General features: G+C 49.2%; 1 protein-coding gene across 1 annotated transcript in view; it reads left to right on the top strand.

Moving 5' to 3' along the window:
• The window catches only part of TNKS (tankyrase), a 216,640-nt gene extending 206,285 nt beyond the window's left edge, over positions 1 to 10,355 (top strand). Inside the window, exons 28-30 of the mRNA XM_043972387.1 lie at positions 2,915 to 3,101; positions 3,874 to 4,030; positions 6,880 to 10,355. Coding sequence (XP_043828322.1) covers positions 2,915 to 3,101; positions 3,874 to 4,030; positions 6,880 to 6,966 — 431 coding nt within the window. The 3' untranslated portion in view covers positions 6,967 to 10,355. The remainder of the gene's footprint in view (positions 1 to 2,914; positions 3,102 to 3,873; positions 4,031 to 6,879) is intronic.
• The last annotated feature ends 3,850 nt before the right edge of the window (positions 10,356 to 14,205 follow it).

Raw genomic sequence — 14,205 nt, 5'->3', positions numbered from 1 at the left:
CTCCGCTCTTTAAAGACAACGGCTACTTGATTTGGATCCTGACTATGGCTTCTCAGTATCTGAATTCTTTTTGGGTGCATTTTTTCTTTGATCTGAAAACTCTAGATTTAGGCTATAATATTCCTGGGAGTTTTCATTTTAGGGATTCTTGCATCAGGTAACCAGTGGATTCTTTCTGTTTCTGCTTTTTTCTTTCTGGGTCTAAGAAATCTAAGCAGTTTTCTTTGATCATTTCTTGAAATATGATGTAACTCAACCTTAATTTTTTGTGGTGTTTAAAATCTAAATTATAGGTTCTAATCTGCACCGCCCCCCCCCCCAGTCTTGGAGGGAAGCTGGCTAAAAGATTTATTAAAATATATATTATAAGTTAGTGAAGAGAGAGAGAGAGAGAGATTGAGAACAGATTCCTTATAGCATGGAAATCCTAGCTCAGATCTAATTCAGTATAGCCAGAGAGAAAGAAAACCATTTCCTTTCCCAGCAGCCCACGTGAAATCTCTCACCACCAAGCCGGTGTCTGAATGACTAAGAGGGCCCTCGGCCGCCCCCGCCCCCCAACCTCCCTTGTCCATCTCCTGCCATGCTGCTTTCTCCTCACCAAAAAGAGAGTTCTTCTATGAGCAAGCGTCCACCTTCTAGTTCCTCCCTCCCTCCCCCAAAGGGGCGGTCCTTCAAGCTGGTTGGTTGAGTGGTCTGTTGCTGACGTCAGTAGTATACCAACGTGTCACTCGTGGCTTTTGGGTAGTCCTTAAGGTCAGGGACCATCTTTGTCTCTTTTTGTATCCCTAGCACTTAGCACAGGGCCTGGCCCATCGTTGTCACTCAATAAATATTGATTGATGGATTGACATTTAAATTATTTCTAGTCAATCTTTTCCACGTCAGTCGTTTTTTGCTATGTCAGATACCTTACCTTTTCTTTTAAAGTCGTTAGCTTCTGTTTGGCCTATTCTAATTTTCAGGGAATTTATTTTTTGAGCAAGGTCTTGTAAGTCGTGTCATCTTTTACAGCCTTTTCTAATTCTTTCTTCCTTAATTCTCATTTCTTTAGCATTTTTTTCCTCTATACAAACATTTCTGTCTCTTTAAAAACAACAGCGTCCGTACTTCATCTCTTTTAGGAAATATAGTTGAAATTGTACCCAAGCTGTATTTTTAATAAGGCTCTTCTTATAGCTGTTTTGAGGTCATTCTTTTCCTCTGCGCTTGAGTCCTTGTCACCATAAGAGCTTTTTGTGGTGTTTTGTTTTGCTTGTTCTTTGGTGCTCATTCTTCTAGCCTGCCTCCTGACATCAGACTTTACATCAGGGCTTAGGTCCACATACTTGTGAGGGGGAATGGCTGGGCTAGTCCTGTGGCTGCTGTGTTGTTCCAGGATTTTCAGGACAACTCAGACTGGGCACCTGTGAGCTTTCAGTACTCCGGGATCCAAGGCATAATCTGATCACTATTCCAGTGGTCTTGAGCTTAGCAAGTTTCCAAGCTGGGTTTGGGTCTACACAAAAGGTTCATGGACTTGCTCTGTCAGCCAGAGTGACAAAATTGCAGGTTCCAATTTCAACTGGAGGCTCAGACTGGGCTAGAAGTTGGAACTGCATCCCTGCGTATTCCTGGGGCCAGTCAGCTGCTCTTCATTCTGGGCTTGCTCAGGACACAGCCTAAGGCCAAAAAGAGCCCCTCCTCCATCTCCTTTGGATCTAGGATTTGGAGTTGGGTAATGACAAAGGGAGTTGCCCGTTGGAGTTGATATTTGTACCAGTTTGGATCTTCTGTGGTAGAGTCGTGTGCACGGCACATTGTGGTTAGGACTTGGCCCCAGCGTCCACAGACCTCCCTGTCTGTCTTCCTTTTCTAACCTGGACTGGAACAGTGGTTCACTGTGGTTCTTTTTTCTTGGATTTCCCAATCAAGATTTGGTCTGGTATATTTTCTAGGTCTGTTTGAAGGTGTTTTGTCAGGGGAGCTTTCTGTATTTCTTCTTACTTCTTTTTTTTGTTTGTTTGTTTTTTGTTTTTGGTGGGGCAATGGGGGTTAAGTGACTTGCCCAGGGTCACACAGCTAGTAAGTGTCAAGTGTCTGAGGCCGGATTTGAACTCAGGTACTCCTGAATCCAGGGCCGGTGCTCTATCCACTGCGCCATCTTGCTGCCCCTCTGTATTTCTTCTTAAGCAGAGTCTGCACAGGGCATCTTGCATGAGAATGGCAAACACCTTTCTCAAATTCAGGTCTCCTCCTTGTATACCTGACTTTCTATCACTAAACAACTAATAGTGAAGCAGAATTTTGTCAGTGGTTGTATCTTGGAAGGAAGCTGCATTTCTGGGAAGTCAATGAAAGAGCTGGTTGAGGCAGCTCCATCCATGGTACACCTCTGGGAGTCCAACCAAAAAGGCCACCATGACAGTCATTTCCTTCCATGGCTGATGAGAGATAGTCTGCAGAGAATTAGGCAAAACCTTCCAGACCCAGCCAGGACAGGCTGTATCTGCACTGGGAGGGTGGTAGGCATGCTGACACCCTGCGGTTCTGGATGAAGAAGGGAGAGAGGAGGATGAATTATGTTTGACCGCATCCAATCAGTCTGATGCTTTGCAACCTTTCAGTTACAAATCAGGCTAGGGAAAAGGAAAATCACTCTAGGGAGATGCCTTGTACTTGACTCCAAGTAGGATCAACAGTCAAAGTATTTGTATCATGCCAAGGTAGGCTTTGCACAGTCTCTATGATGGCCACCTTTGTCGAGCCCCAAAAAGTCCTGGATGGGGAATAGGCTTTTCTCATGATTACAATCTCCCCGAATAGAACCTTCCACCAGGTAAGGCCTCCCTGAGGCCTGTCATTTCCAGATGGCACAGCTCAAACACCGAGCAGCGAGGCTCACAAAAGCTTTTTTGGTCTCCTTCTCTCCTAGGCTCTCCTTTCATTAATGCCATTATTCACAAAGGATTTGATGAGAGACATGCCTACATAGGGGGCATGTTTGGTGCTGGCATTTATTTTGCAGAGAATTCTTCTAAAAGTAACCAGTATGTTTATGGAATCGGAGGTGGCACTGGCTGCCCCACACACAAAGACAGGTCCTGTTACATCTGTCACAGGTGAGTGTCTGCTTTTGTTGCTTCCTAACAGTCTGCAGCCACCCAGACAGGTCCTGAACGAGGAAGGGGAAGTGGGGAGGTGGTCTTCAGAGAAGATGTCGTGGCCTGTGGGGGAAAGTACGGGACTGAGAGTCAGCAGACACTGGAGGCCGTATCCCAGTTCTCACACCGTGTGACCCCGGGTGACTCAGCCGACGTCCTGGAACCTCCGTTTCCTCATCCCTCTAGTACCCGCCTCATAGGGCTGTTGAAACACAAATGAGACGATGCCTATAAAAATCATTCAGCCAACAGTTATTAAGCACCTGATACTGAAGATGCCAAGAGAAGCAGAAGACGGGCCGGCCCTAAAGGAGCTCCCAGTCCAGTGGAGGAGACAGCGTGCAGACAAGAGAGAGACAGGATCAGTTGGAGATAAGCAAGAGGGGGAAGGCGCTAGCATGTAAGGGCCAGGAAAGGCTTCCTTCAGACTTGAAGGAAGCCAGAGAGACCAGGAGGTGTAGAGGGAAGGGGGCAGAGACTTGTAGGCATGGAGGACAGCCAGAGAGCGTGCTTCAGAGTCGGGATCTCGTTGGGTCCTCACGACAGTCGGTTGAGGTCGGTGCTGTTGTCATCCCCATCGGGCATTTGAGCAAACTGAGGCAGGCAGAGGCTTAAGGGACTCACCCGGTGCCAGACTTGCACTAGGTCTTGCTGACTCCAAGCCAGCATTCCAGCCACTGTGCCACCATCCGCCTCTGCGCCAAAACCATGTGCTTCCTTTTCTTTACAGGCAAATGCTTTTCTGCCGCGTGACCCTTGGGAAGTCCTTTCTCCAGTTCAGCACCATGAAGATGGCCCACGCGCCCCCTGGCCATCACTCTGTTATTGGCAGGCCTAGTGTCAATGGTCTCGCGTATGCAGAATACGTCATCTACAGAGGGGAACAGGTATGTTGGGCACAGGGTAGACCCAGATTGCCTGGTCTGAGGAAGGCATTGGTGAGGGGAACTAGCTCCCTGGTGGCATATTTGTGGCCTTGGTTTCCGTGTAATCCCATTGTTCAGTTTTGGTTTTTTTGGGTTTTTTGTTTTTATCGAGGCAATTGGGGCCAAGTGACTTGCCCCGGGTCACACGGCTAGTAAGTGTCAAGTGTCTGAGGCTGGATTTGAACTCAGGTTCTCCTGACTCCAGGGCCGGTGCTCTATCCACTGCGCCACCTAGCTGCCCCCCATTGTTTAGTTTTATGGACTCAGAAGCCTTCTTCAGAGGAGGGGCTCCCGGGCTTCACATACTGCTGAAAGGGGTCCAGGACATAGTAACGGTCAGTTCCCTGGAAAAAGGTGGCATGTTGACAGCCCAGGGTCACAGAGGAGCACTGGAACTCAGGACTTACTCCCACTCCCCAAGGCTGTCTGTCACAGAGCCTTGGGGAGAAGACTGCTGAAGGGCACTTGTAGATCACTAGAGCGTTGGGGTATTGGCTTGTGAGCCAAAGGGAGGCCAAGCGACCTCTGCTGGAGTCGAGGAGTGGAAGCTTCTGCTCTCCCAGGAGGCTGGGGCAGGGCTGTAAGGATGGGCCGGAGCGGAAGCTGAGATTTGCCAAACATCCATCCGTCCGGCTCTGTTGGGAAGGCAAAGTGGGTCTGACTGTAGCTTGTGTGTGTCTGGAAGAACAAAAACCCACAGTACACAAAGCTTCTGATCCAAGTTTCCCAAGGGGAGAGAGGAGAGAAGGAAGACGCTGATCCACTGGGCACCAGTCCCGGGCCCCTACAGAGACTGGATCTTGCAGAATTCTGGCCAGAGACCAGGCGGCAGTCTTGAGCAGGTGAAGAGCAGGCGAGAGCACAGGGTGAAGGTCTACACGAGGCTAGTCAGCAGGTTCGGACAAGTTCTTCTTCAAGAAGCGTCTGCTGAGGGTGAACTGGGGCACTGAGCCTGGCTGCAACACATAGGAGTTGGGGGAGCTTCAAGAGCCCACTGAAGGGATAAGGGTGACAAAATTTCTTCTGGTGGACGTTTTCCAAAAACAGGTTCTCTCTTTGTCTTCCTTGAAACGGGTTTGGTGTAGCCGTGCCAGCCTGAGCTTTTCACTGGGGCGAGTTGTGTATGTCCTCTGGTCTTGAAAGATTCATGAAGTGCACCTACCTTAACCCTCCTGCTTCAGGATGCTCTGGTGGGCACCAGGAGGGGGGCAAAAAGAAAAATGGCAAAGGCCCTGCCCTCTGCGAGCTTACTACCCCCAAAAAAGTATGTCCCTCTGAAAATGGCATCAATTGGCCTGTGAAGGCGATGAGTGCTGAAGAAGTATCAAGAAGGCTGCAAGGGCAGTGTGGCTAAAGGAAAGATTGCTTCCAGAGGAATGAATAAGGTTAGACTTTGAGGGACGAGTGACAGCCTGTCACAGGGTGAGCAGTGACCGAGGCACGGGTGGTATCTTGGGAGAACAAGGGAAGAGCCATGAGAGAGCTTCAGCCTCCCAGAGGACCTACACAACTCACCCCAGTGGAAAGCTCAGGCCGGCACGGCTACACCAAACCCGTTCCAAGGAAGACAAAGAGAGAACCTGTTTTTGGAAAATGTCCACCGTGGGTAGGGTCTAGGAAGCCTCAGAAGATGAGGATAGGATGAAAGCCTGTACGAGTTAGCTATGAAGAGGTCATCGGCAGTGGGGAAAGCAGGGACCAAAGAAGGTTGAGGACAGAGAAAGAGGAAAGGGACCGCACATACAAAGACATTGAAGGCAGCTCTTTCGGTGGTGCCAAAGAACTGGAAACTGAGAGGATGCCATCAACCAGGGAATGGCGCCAAGTTGTGACATACGAATGTGATGGAGTACTGTTATGCTATAAGAAACCATGCAGGGTGTAGTTTCAGAAAAGCCTGGAAAGACTTACGTGAACTGAAACAAAGTGAAGTGAGCAGAACCAGAAGGTTGTTGTGCATAGCAACAGCAAGATTCTAATGAGGATCAACTGTGAAAGACTTGGGCTACTTTGATCAATACAATGATCCGTGACAATTTTTTTCTTTTTTTTTAAATGGGGCAATGAGGGTGAAATGACTTGCCCAGGGTCACACAGCTAGTAAGTGTCAAGTGTCTGAGGCCAGATTTGAACTCAGGTCCTTCTGCTTTATTCACTAGCTGCCCCAAATCCATGACAATTTCAGAGGACTCCGTGATGGAAAATGCTCTTCACCTCTAGACAGAATTGAAGGACTCTGAGTGCAGATTGAAGCATTGCTCTCTCTCTCTCTTTTTTTTTTTTTTTGACTTAGGAGGAGATTTGTTTTCTATGACTGTTCATGTTTGTAATAGGTTTGGGGGTTTTGCCTTATTGGGTGGGGGAGGGAGAGAATTTGGAACTGGAGCAGAAAAGATTTTAAAAGCCTCTGTGCTTGAAAGGCTTATAGGAAGGCTGTTGGGGAAGGAAACAAAAATGTGAGTGGCCCTCTTCCTAGAGGAGACAGCAAAAATGCCCCGTGATTTAGAGCGAACCATCATCCTTGGGCGGTTTGTTCTGGGGAAACCTCAGAGCCTCCTCCAGCTCCTCCGGCTAGTGCTAACAGGTGAGTACAAACTCACCAGGGGAGGGTGAGGAGTAAGAATCATGATGATCACAGTAGAAAGCCTGGCTGAGCGTGCATTGCCCTATCTGTACCGGTTTGTACAAACGTGTCCACAAGACGTGTGACCCTCAGAAAACCCCAGAGGGAACGTGAGCGTGGCTCCTCTGAGAGTGCAGCACTCACTGAGGAGCCACCACAACCTTGATGCATGTGTGCTTCTCCTCAGGCATACCCGGAATATCTCATCACGTACCAGATCATGAAGCCCGACGCCCCCGCCCAGACAGCAACAACAGCGGAACAGAAGACCTAGGATAGCCTGGGCTGCAGCCAGATGGGACTTAGACCTGAGACTGGATTACATGTGATTGTTTCCCAAACCAAGACGCCCTATAAAAATCCTGACAGCCTAGAAACCAGCCGTTTGTCTTTTCTAAAGCATTGCTCTAGTGATGACTCTGGTCCATGCTCTGCTGCTCCTGTTGCCTTTGCCCATGGCTCATGTAGCCGGGTCGATCGAGAACAAGATTGCTTGGGTCTAGACTGGGGGACGCTGTGAGCAGTGGTGTTCTCAGCGTGCTCGGGCTGGTTCATTTACATACAAACTACACAAAGCCCATGCCCATGGACCACACATTTTTAGAGATGCGTAATCAGCTATTTATATTTTTTTTGGGGTGTGTGGGGGGAACAATATTTGAAAATGAGCCAGGACCTTCTTGAGAATATTTTGCACAGTCCAACCAACTAAAATCCTCAGCGATGCAAGGCAAACTTGCATCCTCACCAAGAAGGGTTTGGGTCCAATTCTTCTCTGGTTGTTGTTTTTATGTTTGCGCTCAGCATAGAATGCTTTGCTGTACAGAACAGAATGAGCGTTTTCTTTTCAATCTGGCCTGTTTTCCAAGGGAAGGGCTTCGTGAGCCTGACATGAGTTTACAGCCACCCAAAGGGTGGGGGGCGCAGAGCAGGTGACTGCCCCCCATGGTCAAAGTGCCGGGGTGTCTCCACTGAGTTTGATCCAGGCGGGAGCTTTCTGTCAATAGATGGAAATGCTCCTGAGGTGACAGGGTCCATGATGTACCAGGGTTCTGAGAGGCAGAGCCCTCCTTGCCCAAACTCAGTCCGTGAAAGCGGTCACCTGCACTAGTGGGTGCTGAGGGTGTGACTGAGGGACAGAAAAGCGATGAAATGGCAAGTGGAGGACAAGCCTCTCTGTTGTGAAAGGTCCTTTTTAGGAAGACCAGGTGAGTGTGAGCACATGAGGCAAGGCAGGTTTCCCTCCCCATTTCTCGCTCTAAAGTTTGAGCTTTGTCTCAATTCATTTGTTGGGTTGGTTCAGAATGTGCCCAACCTCTTCCTAATCAAGTGTGGACACCCCAACCCTTGCTGATGTGTGTCAGAGGTACACTCGGTGGAGATGGCTCAGCTCAGCTTTTCGGTCCATGGGTCAGGGTCTTGAGGTGAGAAGACAGGAGACCCTTCGCCTTCACCTGCTCTAGAGTAAGTTGTCCCTTCCTTGTCTTGTGTTTGCCCGTGACTTATTATACCTTGGGGTCTGTGACCTTGAAGGTCATCGACCTTGAAGCAGGAGTGGCCAGCCTTGGATGAGAAGTCTAGCAAAGCTGTCTAAAGCCAACTTGGAACATTCTTTAAAAGACCCTGCTAGCTGATTTCCCCCATTGTCACCTGAGGCAGCCTACAGTTAAGGTATCTCGCAGTCCTGTCCAGAAGGTCGGAGACAATATCCCTGCATTTCTTGTTCAGACTCTTGGTTGGAGCCCACTGCCAGCCAGCCTGGGCATTTGGGGCCTCCAGGTGTGGCATCACGAGGGAGCCCCTGGACAGCTTCCGCTGAAGAGTCAGTGGTCAGATCTTGGATACTCTGGGCCTATAGCTTGAAAGTCCCAGTGGCCACCTAAGTACAAGTTTGACCTTCGTTTTCCACTTTGTGATATGAAATGAGAGGGACTTGCTCTCTTTCATAGTTGATTTCCCTTCCTGTGAGAAGTGCCCATCACCTACGTTCCCTGTGTAGGTGTAGTTCTCCATGATAAACAGCCATAGAGCTCAGTGAAGAGATGGTTCATTAGCAGTATCGATACGAAAGGGTTCAGAAGGGAGCCAGCCTCTGAGTCTGTTAGTGTTGGTGCTATACCCCTGTGCTAATGGAATGATTGAGGATGCTGGGTTCAGACTAGCACCTTAGCGTCCGAAGTGGTGAGAAGAGTGGAGGAGTGTGCAAGGAAGACCCTTGGACTAGCTCTTGTGTGGTGGTGGGTAGAGTCTGAGAAAGCACCTTTGGGAGATGGAGTAGACAGGCCTCCTCTGTTGGGCCAAGTTAGCCAAAGCCTCCAGGATCCCTGGGATTTTTCTGCAGTAGATCCCCCTTGGGTTCAGATCTAAAGTCATGTTCACCATTGTACTCAATGGTTAAGAAAGGTCTAATGCATTTGGAATATACACTTACATAAGGGTGAATTTCCCTTCTCTTCTTTGAAGAAAAACGAATCATCTGGAGGTCATTGCTATGATCTTTCTAAAACTGACATCAATTTGTCTCCTAAGCCAAGTAGAAAAGATGGACAGAAAATGCAAAAATGTTGTGCTATTTGGCCTGGCACCATTGGATCTGAGAGACAGGGCCTTCCTGGCATGGAAACTTCTCCTTCCCCCCAACCCCTCCTTGTGCTTCACCTTCCTACTCTCCTTCCCCTGGGCCCAGTGAGAGGGCGTTGCTCTCATTGCTCCACCCTCGACACCCTGTAGCCAGAATTGGGCAACTGCCATCTTAGCCCAAGGATCAACAGACGTCACAGCAAGCCGATCCCAGCTCTTCACCTTCCCTTACTTCAAATTAAACATTCCCAGATATTTCCCCTTTCCAGCAAGCAGAATGGAATAAGCGGCCCTAGAAGGGCGTTTTCTTGGATCTAGAGAGCTTGTGTGGGAGCCACAAATAAATGGCATAGTATCTGCAACTCTGACCTCAGGATGTCCCCATCAGAATGGCTGTGTGCATTGGAACATAGAAGAAAGTGCCTAAAAGAGGGAAAAAGCAAATGCTGAGGCTCTGTCATCACCGCTACATTGCTGTAGAAAAGTGTATTGAACATTGTCTTCTATTCCATTTCATCTCCCCACTCCTATGAAGACTGTGGGCACACTGTGAAATCTCCACAGTCCCCAGTGTCAGGATTCCTGTGAACTGACCGTGAAAGCAAGAGTGACTTCTCCTAAGCATTTGTTCTAGTCTAGCCGGATCCCTGTCCTCTCCATCCAGCTATAATGCCTGCCTTCTTTGCTCTGTTAGGCTGAAGAGACTGGGTAAACATAGAATCTTTTTGGCCTTCTGAGCCACCTGTGTTGTCTGAGCTTGACACTGGATTTCACCTCCAATTTGCTTTCTGAAATTGTAGTTTTCATATGTCACAATGGTACCAGTATAGGGAAAGGGAACAATATTTTGGGCAAAATGAATATGTGGTGTCCCCAGCCTTTTCAAATAATCGGTCTCTCAAAAGAGAACCATCAAATGAAGGAGTCTTAAGTTTCTTGCTCATTTCTGAAAGACGTAGAAAGCTCTAATTATGACAAGAACTTAGTCACTCTGCTCCATTGAGATGAAAGTCCATCCACAGGAGTATTCCCTCTGCCGATACCCATCACCTAATGCTGTATCCTCTAGTAAGAAGAATTGGGGCGGGGAGGGGGGGTGGGTGGAGCAGCTCGGTGGCGCAGTGCATAGAGCACCAGCCCTGGAGTCGGGAGGACCTGAGTTCAAATCCGGCCTCAGACACTTAACGCTTACTGGCTGTGTGACCCTGGGCAAGTCACTTAACCCCAATTGCCTTTAAAAAAAGAAGAATTGGTACCAGTTGGTGGGTCTTCCAGGGAGGTCATTTTCAGCCCAGCCTTAGAAGCGTTTCCTTATCATGTTGAGGGATAACTTGGGAGTGCAATGGAAAGGATTCATCCCTTGGACAGGGGGTTGAACCAAGCGACCTCTCTGGTCTTATCCAGATTAAAGATTCTAATTCCAGTGAGATGATTTCTGATAGATGCCAGTCAGTTGGGTATTTTGTGGGAGCACGTTTCCTTCTGGGGCTGAGGGGTGGGGCATGGGGGCAGCCTACTTTTCATAGACCTCTCAGTCTGGCCATACCCTAAAGTCTCCCAGGCACCAGATTTAAGGGTTTGAGAAAATGCTAGGGAAATGACCCAAACTTCCTGTACAGTCTCCTGTAGGGCACAAAAGACGACCCCAGAAGAAAGCCCAATAGGATGGGAGTCTTACACGGGACCATGTTTCCTGACTTGAAATAGGTACCAGAGTGAAGTCTAAGTGAAAGTCAGAAGACAGCTCAACAGAATCTAGATGTGCTGGGGCCAGAGTGGAAAGCATTTAGAAGGCAGGATGCATTCAGGAAACATTCACAAAACATACTTTGGTTGGGCTCCACATAGTTTGGGTTTGGGGGTCATTACACCAAGACCAACAGTCGTGCCAGGAGCCAACAAGGGCAAGGGTCTCCCCTCATGCCCCCAGACAGTGAGATGGCACCATTGCTTAGGGCCAACCTGCAGCAAAGACCCCTCTCTCCTGTTTTGGTGGCCAGTCTCTGGAAGCTAACTTGATGCATACACACTGAATCTCTCTACTCTGCTACATGACCGGGCCCATGCTCGCATCAGTGTGGATGGACACAAGTGATAGCCCCCCCATGCCACCAGGAGTGGCTCTTGTCCACATCTTTCCATGAGGCCCACCCCTGTTGTCACAAATGCTTGCCCTGTGACCGGCCCACCTTCCCCCATGCCTGTCCTCTGTCATGTCTTTCATGCCATTTCTCACTCATGCACCAGTCGTCCTTGGTAAAATGCTGCAGGCTGCCTGCCACCCATCCTGACGTTGGGTTACTTGTCATTTGGATTCTTCCAAGACCGTGGTGGCGAGTGATTCACAGCCATGAAACAGCTCGGGAGACTCAATGTCAGAAGCCGGGTGTCGGCAGTGATTGCCTGAATGCGTTCATCTCTTCTGTTTGCGTCTCCTTCTCTTTTCCTCTCTTCCGGGTGGCCATATTTATACTTGTTTACCTTGTAGCTAAATGGTGTGCTCTTAGAAAGAAGACGGCGCTTGGACGGAGATCGGCAGCCGCTGTGGCTGGAGTGTTGATCTGAGTTGTGTTCTCCAGTGGTGGTGTGTGTGTGTGTCTAGGTGTGCCCCGGCTCATGGCCCGGGGTTTTCTGTTGTCCGTATTCAGCCTGTGCGTGACTGTGACTCCCTCGTCCACTGGTGCCATGGAGGAATACTTCACAGGCATGCAGAGTCTTTTGTCACTTGGAGCTGCTGCTGCAACAACCACCTTTTTTTCCTCTCCAACCCCTTCCCTCTTGCTAAAAGAGGGCCTCTACCAAGGCAACCTCCTGCCTGGCAGGTTTCTATTTTAGACATGGTCGTGTTGATTTTCACTTGTAACTGCTTTGGCTTTATGTCTAACCTGCGGTACTTGTTATCAGTTAATAACCAATAAAGACATTTTGGAAGCAGCTCTTCGGTGCGTGCAGTCAATGCTGGTTGCTTGGGGCACTCGTGGGTGGGGGTGCAAAGCAGACACCCACAGAAGTTCAGGGGGCTCACTCCCCATTTTCACTGGACCCTGCTGGGCCTTCTTCCCCTGGCCAGTGATGACCCAGTGAACTAAGGTGCAGGAAAACATAGCTGAGATGGTGGGGCGGAGGCATGTATCGGACGTGCTTTTCACAGCAGCTGATGGTTCATCTTTGTCTTGGGTGATGTGCTGAACCAAGGATGAAGGACAGAGGGGCTCCCCTCTAGGAAAGTTCTTTAGGCTAAGGTGTACCTGCCTTTGTGGCCTGTGGCCCGCAGGAAGAGCCCAGGCGTGCCCTCATGCCCTGGGGTGCTAGCACTGAGACTTAGCTGAATCCTGGCCCTCTGCAGCATGGCTCTCTTCCGTTTTCCTAGCCTTGTCGCACCTGGCTCTCTCACACACACTAAGCCCCCCAAATCCTTGAGAAGGAATGTGCCTTGTGCCTGCGATGCGGCTCTCTCTGGACAATTCACATCGGTAACCGCTTTTCCTCCATGCTCCCTTCTCTTGCGTTCCCTTCCTTCCCACCTCCCTCTTCCCTCGCACCCTTTGACTGGGTCTCTTCTTGGTGTCTTACACACTTTCGTTTGAGTATTGGTTTCTGTCCGAGTTGTACCCACCCCTGGTAGGCCATAAGGACCCTGAGGGCAAGAGCTGTCATTTTTTAAACTCGTCACAGTGCCCAAGTAAATCTTTTTAGATGTTATTTGAACTGGATCCGATTTCTATATATCGATTGAATTCTGTGTGTCTGTGTGTGTGTGTGTCTGTGTGTGTGTCTGTGTGTGTTTTTTTTATTTAAATTCTTTAGAAAATTTCACAACCATATTCTACAAGCCAGAAAGCCCTTGTGGGTCAGCCAAGTCTTATTTTGACAGATGAGAGGAGACCCAGGGAGGTGAATGAATCCTTTGCCAGAGGTCATGTGGGCTGATGGCCAGCAGCACCATGAGGCTTTGCATCCAGCTATCCTGCCTGCAAGCCCGCTTCTCTTTGTACACCATTGAATCCAGGGGTGACGGTACAGGGGCCACTAGCCACCTTTAACAGCGTTGTTTTCAGAGCCTGAATCCACAGCGTTCTTGGGCAGGGGCTTTGAAAAGGCCATTCTCACCTACCGGAACTGGCTTATTTCCTTCAAGAATCACAAAATAACAGCCTGCTTGGGGGGCGGGGGGCGCGAATCAGCCCTATGAAGGGGAAGAGATGAGTGCTTGTGGTGAGGCTGGCAGAGTGCCCAGGTATTTGTGAAGACAGCTAGTCCCTATAGGGTTCTGGGAGCTGAGACACCCAAGCTCAGGTCAGAGCCAATACAGGGAACCCCACAGGCCACCAGGCAATACCACTGTTGGACAGACATAGTCCTCCTGGCTGCCTGGCCTTTATTGAAATCCCAGTAAAAGAGGAGCAAATTTGGGGCTTTGGTAAAAAGGGGCTTCTTCATGGTTAGCCAATTCTCACAAGAGGCACAGGGAAGGAAGGAAACAGGCATTCATTAAGTGAGGTAGGTGCTATTATCCCCTTAAAAAGATTTGCTTCAGGACAGCTGGGTGGTACAGTGGATAGAGCACCAACCAGCCCTGGAGTCAGGAGTACCTGAGTTCAAATCCGGCCTCACTTAACACTTACTAGCTGTGTGACCCTGGGCAAGTCACTTTACCCCAATTGCCTCACCAAAAAAAGATTTGCAGATGGCAGGGCTGCCCATGGGAGTGTAACACACAAATGAAATATGAAGTGTGAAGCAGGGATTGCTGTGTGCTTCTGGGCTGCCTTTGTAGGATCTGGGGACAGGATTGCCCGAGGGTTCTGTCATTTCCTAAGAATCCAAACTTCGGGGCTAGGAGGGCTCTCAGACCAAAGAGTGTCAAGGCTAGAAAGGTCTGTTTAGTTTTAGAGTGGATGCCAAAGATGGCAAAGGGCTTCCCCAAGGGCTC

Source organism: Dromiciops gliroides, chromosome 6, assembly GCF_019393635.1.
Source record: "Dromiciops gliroides isolate mDroGli1 chromosome 6, mDroGli1.pri, whole genome shotgun sequence".
NCBI lineage: Eukaryota > Metazoa > Chordata > Mammalia > Microbiotheria > Microbiotheriidae > Dromiciops > Dromiciops gliroides.
This window is presented reverse-complemented; position numbering and strand designations above follow the sequence as displayed.